Source organism: Suricata suricatta, chromosome 3, assembly GCF_006229205.1.
Source record: "Suricata suricatta isolate VVHF042 chromosome 3, meerkat_22Aug2017_6uvM2_HiC, whole genome shotgun sequence".
Classification (NCBI taxonomy): domain Eukaryota; kingdom Metazoa; phylum Chordata; class Mammalia; order Carnivora; family Herpestidae; genus Suricata; species Suricata suricatta.
In genome coordinates, this window is record NC_043702.1 from 26,749,727 (window position 1) to 26,758,831 (window position 9,105).

General features: G+C 42.0%; 1 protein-coding gene across 1 annotated transcript in view; it reads right to left on the minus strand.

Annotated features, from left to right (window-relative positions):
* PIKFYVE (phosphoinositide kinase, FYVE-type zinc finger containing) overlaps positions 1–9,105 on the minus strand; it is a 77,600-nt gene that overhangs the window by 22,124 nt on the left and 46,371 nt on the right. The window contains 5 exon segments of the mRNA XM_029933952.1: positions 111–291; positions 2,147–2,325; positions 4,313–4,484; positions 5,490–5,561; positions 7,102–7,202. Coding sequence (XP_029789812.1) covers positions 111–291; positions 2,147–2,325; positions 4,313–4,484; positions 5,490–5,561; positions 7,102–7,202 — 705 coding nt within the window.

Below are 9,105 nucleotides of genomic sequence, written 5' to 3' on the forward strand. Positions count from 1 at the left end.
TCAAAATTTTAAGTCATGCCTAAGACGGTTTGATTTGTTTATCAGGCATATGCAACATATACTTAGAAAAATATTTATGTTTTCAAAAACAGCCACATGAACAAACCTTACATTTTAAAATATTTAAGATTTTTAAAAAATCTTTTAAAAAAGACCATCAAAGAAATTAAAACTTACTTCTGAAAGAAGTCCTTCAGATCCTGAAGAAGGGACACTTTTAATGGGGCCTGACGTTTAATGAATATCTTGGGGAGTGGAACACATACTTCAAGAAGGCGAATGGGCGAATAACTGAGAGAAAAAAATACAAGTAATAGTAGAAAAGTAAAAAAAATATTGCAATATCTTGAGGAAAGGTAATCATAAATCCTATGAGGCATAAGAGAAAGTTTCTGTAAAATAGCATTTTTTATTAAAACAATTATAAAAACACTGAAGACAACTCCAACCATTATAAATACCCTCCCCAACTCTAAAAGGGATTTTGTCTTATTTCTTCATTGTGCTGTGATGTGATCATTTGTCACCTGGGACTACATCATGTGCTCAGAAATAACAGTGACTGGGGTATAAGCCTTTACAAACAAGAGGGACCCCTTTCTAGTTAGGTTAGAAGCAAGTCAGCATCCCAGCTCCTGAGGATTCCTCACAAGTCTCTACTCTTACGGTCCCTCGTGAGCCTTTCCACCCAAGAGTTTATGTTGTCCAATAAATGCTATAACCTACCTACACAGCAGGCTCATGGTCAAAGCTCTTGCTCCCAAAGGAAATAAGCTCTAATTGTAAGTATTTCCTGAAGGCCTGTATTGTGCCAGATGTTATTTTAGGTGTTGAGGACACAGCAATAAACAAGGACCAAAATCATGATTAGGAAATAAGGAGACTCAGGAATAAACAAGACAATTACTTAAAGTATACATTGTATCAGATGGTAAGTGCTACAGAGCAACTTAAAGTAAGAAAGGAAAACAGTGCTCCTCTGAGGAAGCAGGGCGGGTACAGTGTGAACAAAGCCCCAGGAAGTAAGGCAAAAGCAGGCAGGTCTCTGGGGAGTGGGCGGGTTCAAAGAGGGAAGGGCAAGCTCCAGGCTCAGGCAGGATCCTCCCTGAGATGACTGAGCTGCAGTGAGGGGACAGGAGGAGGAGGGAGAACACAGAGGAGGTACCGAGCAGCCAGGGCATGAGCAGAGTAGGAACGGGCTCCGGCTTTCACTCTCACTGAGACAGACACCCAGAAGGGTCCACAGCAGAGGAACAGCCTAAGCAGATATTCATTTAAGGAAATCACTCTGATTACTATTGAGATCAGACTGCAAGGGGCAAGGCCTAAGGGAAACCGGCTGAGGCCACTGCAATAATCTAGTGAAAGCCAACAGAGGCTCAGTCCACAGTGAGAGAGGCGGAGATGGTAAGAGGTGTTCAGATTCTGGATACATTTTGAAGGCAAAGCCTGAAGGCTTTCTCAGATCATTTACAAACACAGTGTACCCATTCTTTAAACTAGTGATTTTAGCTCTATCTGGACTATCCAATTAACCTTATGCTAGTTAACATCTTAGCAAAAATTCTGACAATGCTTACATGCAAAACAGTGGTTAAGATTAACATGGACAGCAGCAGATCTACTAGTTCATATTGTGGCTTCAGCCCCTCCTAGCTCTCTAAGTGACCTGTAAGCTCAAAAGTGAGGGGAGGGGGAGACGGGCGGCTCAGTCGGTTAAGCGTCCGGCTTCAGCTCAGGTCATGATCTCACGGTTCGTGGGTTCGGGCCCCTGCACTGGGCTCTGTGCTGACAGCCAGCTCAGAGCCTGGAGCCTGCTTCGGATTCTGTGTCTCCCTCTCTCTCTGACCCTCCCCTGCTCGCACTCTCTCTCTCTCTCTCTCTCTCTCTCAGAAATAAATAAAAACCATTAAAAAAAAATTTTTTAAGTGAGGGTAATAATAATAATAATAATACCTATTTCTTAAAATAAAGATTAAATAAAATGACCACACTGAAAGCTCTTAGCACAGAGTATGACTCTCTGCATTGACAAGGGTGGGGGTGGGGAACAACACACATCACAAATTAATTCAATCTGGTTATAGAAGAAATGTTACAAAGCCTTCTATGGACTAGGTGACTATGTATAAAGTTACTTTCTTACCTGAAAGATGCCACCATCTGATTATAGGAGAAATACTGGTGATAATCATGGTGGATGGAGTGACCACATGGTTCAGCATTGGCTCTGCGCGTGTACTGGAGCCCATAAAACCTAAGTTCAAGGTATTTTGCAAATGACATGGACCAGGACTCGTTGGAAAGAGCAACAACTGGTGTTACCTGAAATTCATATAAATCATTTGGTACGTAATCACATACTGAGAATCTCTTTTTTAAAAAATATTTTTTCTTTTCCAGTGCAAATCTAATACATTCTGACCACAGAAAACTGAAAAAAGAAATGTTTACAAGTGGGTAGAGTTAGGGATAGCTGGGGATGCAGTCTCATTGGTGACCCCACCACTATCCATATATTAGTATTTTTACTTCCTGTGAATGTACATATATTTATACATATGTACGGTATACATACAGATATACATAAACAATCCACAGAAGGTAACCAGCCAGCATACTTGTAAATAAAAAGTCTTTCCGGTAATTAGTTTCAAAACCTTGAATTATTTTTACTTAACGACGTATCACAAATATTTTCCCACATAAAAAGTCTTATACAACTTGATTTTAATGGCCATAGAATATCCCATTATATGGACACAATAACTCAATCCCTATTGAGGTACATATAAGACATTACGAGATTTTCTTTATTCTGATGATGCTCTGACGAACTACCTTGTGTGTGTGTGTGTGTGTGTGTGTGTATATACACTTACACCCATAATTATTTCCGTGTAATAAAGTAAGAAAAGCGGGAACTGGCAGGTCAAACGGCACGAAACTCTATGCGAGCTTGGAGACGTGCTGCCACGCTGTCTTCTAAAACCAGTGCGCAAACCCCCACAGCCTCCAGCAGCGGCTGAGAGAACTAATCTCCCCACCTGTGTGCCAATCTCAGGGACGTACAAATCTTTGAAATGTGACTTCTTGAAAACAAAACAAAATAATACCACACGTCACTGGTTTTTTTTACACTTCTCTGCTAACAAGTCAAATGTATATGCATACGTCTCCCAGCCATTTGTATGAAACTGTCTTGTCACAGCTTTGCCCTTTTTTATTATCATGCCTCACAGGAATCTAACATTAAGTGTATTACTGTTTGGTCACATTATAATTCTTGTGGCATGTGGAAATTTTTCATTTTTGTGTAACAAAACTGTTTACCTTTTCCTTTCTAACATAACCCCAAAGGCAGAAGTTTGTTTTAAAAGAAAGTATATACAATAAAGCATGTAAGATATAAAAATCTAATTTAAGTTATTCATTTGATTCACTGCTCAGACTGTAGAAGTTCACATATCCCTCAGCAAAGTATTACTGGCTGTCTTGTCTGACAGGAACCATACTCGATCCTGAGAACGAGTATCAAAGCTAAGACAAATCATTGCAAGAAATGATTTCACGGTTACAGGTTTGCTACTGCAGAAGGAACAGACTCTGATTTTGCCTTCTTCAACCACTGATACTGACATCGGGCACACTATTGTTTCACCTGTAATTCTCATATGTGCCTTTCAAAAGCACACTCCAAAATAAGCCAATGAGGTTAAGGTTGGCATATGCTGGCTGCAAATAATTTGGATAAAAAGTAAATATTGAAAGGATAGCTGTCCTCCAAGGTTAAACAAGAAGAAATAAAACACATGGTCCTGTTCTTAAAAATGGTCCTTTTCACATGGCACGTGAAAATTAGTAGAAATCAATTTAAACATGCACTCAGCCATATCTCTAAAGATAGAAGTGTTGATAGAGACTCCAGTAGACACAAACACCCTGGCATACTGTAATTACTGTGTTTCCAGTCTTCCTCCTCCCCTAGAGGACAGGAGCCACGCCACGCCCATTAACAGTCCCTGGCACACAGGTGGTGCTGAATAAGTGCTGAATAAATAAGCATAATTGAAAAGTATCAAAATATAATCTCCATAATTTTACTGAACAAGGTATTTATATTTTGTAATAATGACTGATAAATTCTCAAACGGAACCTTCAATAAACACTAAATGGAATACATAGCACTGGAAGATAAAAGCCCAGTTACAAGTAACAAACCAAAATGACCTAGACCACCTGCTCCAAACACAGCTATGCAAATAAAGAAAGAAATAACATATGAAATTTATAGTACCAGGGCACGATTACCTGTTTGCAGATTCTGCACCAGGAATAGGTAAGAATTGTATGTTGATATCCAGGTACTGGAGAATCCAACTCCTTCAGGATTATCTGCACACAGCCTTGGCCATGGACGAAGCGCCGAATATGATGCACCATGGGGGTATCACAGAACATGCTAGGACACTGATAAGAAGGCCTTTGACAAAAATAAAGTCCTCACATTAACAGTGAAACCAGGGAACAATGCAGAATGATACCAGCTAATCAGACCCCGACTCCAGAAAGAGCAGTATCCTCTTTGGAGTCATGCCACTGCCAGACCATCCGCGGGACCACTCACACCGCCGGGGGGGACCATCCCCGTGGGGACCACTCACACGGGGGGGGGGGACCATCCCCATGGGGACCACTCACACCGCCGGGGGGACCATCCCCACGGGGACCACTCACACTGCCGGGGGGACCATCTCATCTGCGTGGGGACCACTCACACTGCCAGGGGGACCATCTCAATCGCGTGGGGACCACGCATAGTGCCGGGGGGACCATCTGCGCGGGGACCACTCACACCGCTGGGGGGACCATCAGCGCGGGGACCACTCACACTGCCAGGGGGACCATCTCATCCGCGTGGGGACCACGCATAGTGCTGGGGGGACCATCTGCGCGGGGACCACTCACACCACTCAGAGCCTCCAGCTGAGCATCCTGTCTTCAGCTACAGCTCAGTGATAGTTTCTAGGTATTGAGCACCTTGTAATTTGCTTAGTATTTTTACAACATCAACTCATTTTTTTTACCTAGTCAAGTCCATGACACATCTGGAGCTGGTTACTCCCTGTAAAGGGAGCTGGTAAAAACTGCTTGCTCTTTATCATGTAAGTGGCAGGTGACATCACTAGGACTTAAACCTAGGTCTAGCTGTTCTCATGCTTCTCCTGCCTCTCATTTCAATCACTCTAAAGATAAACATCCTAAAATAAAGTCTTAGGGATGGCAGAGTGATTAGACCAAGCCTGAGGAATGACCTGGATAAGATATCTTGGGGGTGAAGGTGAAATCAGTTACTTCTCTGTGCGGTTTACTGACGTGTGGTATCACAGTGAAGACCACACGCTACTCCAACTCACGTTCACGTTTTGGGTGGAAATCCTGGGCATCTGAAAAGCATACATGAAACAAGGAGGAAATTTGTTCTTACCTGAAACAGTACCTCTCTAAAAAGATTCCTAATGTAAGATCATTCTTTCCATAAAATTCCATTGTTACAATCCTAGAAGAAGACAACCTTTCTTAGGAACGTATCATAAGAACTGCCACACAGCAAAAATGCTTCATGAGACTACAAACTGATGACTTGTTAGATGTGCCTAGAATGTAGTATTAGAGTAGGTAATACTCTGTTGTTCTTCTAGAACAGGTCTGACCTCACCTGATAAACTGGTTTGGACCAGCTCCTTATCCACCCCGTCCCTTAGCATCTTATCAAACTGCATCAGGATGTATAAACAATAATATTAAATGAGTAAACTGGATGTGAGCCAGGCAGACACAAAAGTCTTCGCAAAGCCCTCTGCTCCATCCCCAGAAAACAGGACTGCTGTCTCTTGCTCTCTGGTCCTCTCACCTTTACTCAACAACAAGGCCAGCAGCGCAGATTCTTCGGGGAGAGCCAATCCCTGATGTTATGCCTAACTTCTAAATGCCCACAAATATGACAGTTTGGTTACAGCCCCGTTGTAACCCAAACCTTATTCAAGCCCTGACCTAAGGAGTCCGTAAGCCCCCAGAGAAAATTCCTGTGGGGTTCCCAGCCCCAAGTCAGTCTGCTAGAGCTATACGGACACCAGAAGGATCCCTCATCTCACTGGAGGAAATAAGTGGTTGTGGAGACCAAAATTAAATGTGGAACACATTCTGTCACAGAAACGGTGCTCCACAAACAAGCAGCTATATTCTACAGTACTTTTAAATCTAAAGATAAAGGGCGCCTGGGTGGCTCAGTCAGTTGAGCGTCTGACTTCAGCTCAGGTCTTGTTCAGCTCAGGTCTTGTTCGTGGGTTCAAGTCCTGCATCGGGCTCTGTGCTGGCTGCACAGAGCCTGGAGCCTGCTTCCGATTCTGTGTGTCCCTCTTTCTCTGCCCCTCCCCTGCTCATGATCTGTCTCTCTCTGTCTCTCAAAAATAAATAAATGTAAAATAAATAAATAAATAAAATAAAAGTAAACTATGTAGTAACTAGCCTTTTGTGACTATCATATCATTTGAAACAAATAATTCATGACATTATAAAATGTTTTTCTATCAATCTATTCAGAATTAATTTTTAGGGTAAAACCCATTAATAAGGCAAAAGACTAACCACTTCTATGAAAATGATGCCTCATGGAAACCTTGCCTAAATGGTACATTATCATCAAACTGCTTAAAAGTAGCTTTTACGGGAACACTTGGCTGGTTCAGTCAGTAGAGTGTGTGACTCCTGATCTCCAGGGTTGTGAGTTCAAGCCCTGTGCTGGGTGTAGAGATTACTTAAAGATAAAAAAATATTCTTAAAAAAAAATAGCTCCTATGTATCAACATTCTCACTCTTAGAAGTACAAACATCTCTTCCATCCCTCACATCCCTTTCACTCTTACTCAAGGTTCCTCTCATTTACTTCTCATGAACCAATACAAATTTCACATTTAATTCACAAGTTTAAAAGCTCTATCAGTTCAATACAACCTAAAAACAGATCCTGATTTATTGTTTTTAAGTTGCTCGAATCCTGTTCTTAAATACAGTGCAATAGTGCAAGAGGCAAATCCTACCAAGGGCTGACGCAGGCGCTGGGGGCGTTGCTGGACTGGGCAGAGGAGCTGCTGAAGAGCACACACAGTCTCTGGTGGTTCACAGGGTTCAGACAGTCCACCTGGAAGACAAGGACCGGGTGAGCACCCCCGAGGGGCTCCACACTCCTACCCCAACGCAGGCTTCTACTACCCACCACATTCCTCTTAACTCATGAAGCCTCTGGTCATCACTGAAGGGTTCCAGGGAATGCTGAAAACTACCAGAAACTAAATATAAGGAAGAAGAGCAGTTCATTTTTGAGACTAAACGATGCAAAAACCTAGTTAACTTAGAAATACAGACATCTAGCTTGTTTTCTTAAATACTCTTTATTACTTACAAAAGTGCATTAAATCATTCTGGAAGTAAACAGTTGACTAAATAGTCCACACGATACAGTCTGAACTGGGGCACTGGGTGGCGCAGTCGGTTGAGCATCCAGCTCTTGATTTCATCTCAGGTCACGATCCCAGACTCAGGAGAGTGGGCCCGTGGCAGGTCTGCACTGAAGCATGGAGCCTGCCTAGGACTCTCCCGTTCTCTCTCTGTCCCTCCTTTGCTCGTGCTTGTGTGCAGACATGCACTCTCTCTCTCTCTCTCTCGCTCGCTCGCTCTCAAAATAGATAAACATTAAAAAAAGAGTCTGAACTGATGGCTGGATATAACATCAATCGGAGAAATCTAAATTCTTGGGTACTTACTCACCTGTACTTTATACCTGTGCTTGATCATTACAGAGGCAACATCTCTCTGTTGAAAACCAAAGAGCACAGAGAGAAGGGAAGAAATTCATGAAGTACAGAAAGCCTCACCTCCTCTGAGGCCACACCCCACCTCGCAAAGTGATCGCTTTGACTATGGGGTTGAAAACGTTCATTCTTCTGGCTAGCTCACACGCATGTACACACAAAAACACCCACATATAGATACACAGGTGATTTTGTAAAATGAGAGGATTCTACATAGAACACCACTTGCTTTTCAATGTTTGAAAATAATCATGGGCTCTACCTGGGTTATTCAATGAGCTCCAACTAGACAGAAGGCTTCAGCAAACGTCCTTGCAAACATTCTCCTACAAATTGTAAGCATCCTTATATAAAATGCTTACTTATATCTGCAGAATACATTATAAAAGATTGGAATCCTGAGAACGGCTAAAATTAACAACACAGGAAACAACAGGTGTTGACAAGGATGTGGAAAAGGGAACCCTCTCACACTGCTCATGGGAATGCAGACTGGTGCGTTCTAGTTCCTATAGTGTGGAGGCTCCTCAAAAAGTTAAAACCAGAACAACCCTATGACCCACCATTACATATATGTATATCACACGGAATGTTACTCAAACCATCAAAAAGAATGAAATCTTGCCATTTGCAACATGTAAGAGCCAGACTGTATGATGTCAAGCAAAATAAGTCAGAGAAAGACAAAGACCATATGAGTTCACTCATCTGCGGAATTAAAAAAAAAAAAAGATGAACACATGGAAAGGGTGGAATAAAAAGAGTGAGAGAAACAAACCATAAGAGACTCTTAACAACAGAGAACAAACTAGGGTTTGACGGAGGGGAGGTGGGCGGGGATGGGAGATGGGGGATGGATTTTAAGGAGGGCACCTGTGCTGAGCACTGGGTGTCATATGTAAGCGATGAATCACTAAATTCTCCTGAAGCCAGTATTACATTATATGTAAACCAACTAGAATTTAAATAAAAATTTGATAAAAATAAATTAAAATTTAAAAAAGAATGAATGTGGTATATATTCACGATGGAGTACTACATGGCAATGAGAGGGAATGACATATGGCCCTTTGTAGGAAAGTGGATGGACCTTGAGGGTGTCATGCTGAGCGAAGTAAGTCAGGCAGAGAAGGACAGAAACCATATGTCTGCACTCATAGGTCTAACAGGAAACTTTCAGAATGATCTAGCTTCAAGAAAAACAAGCAGTTAGTAGTGCTTAAGAAGAATTGA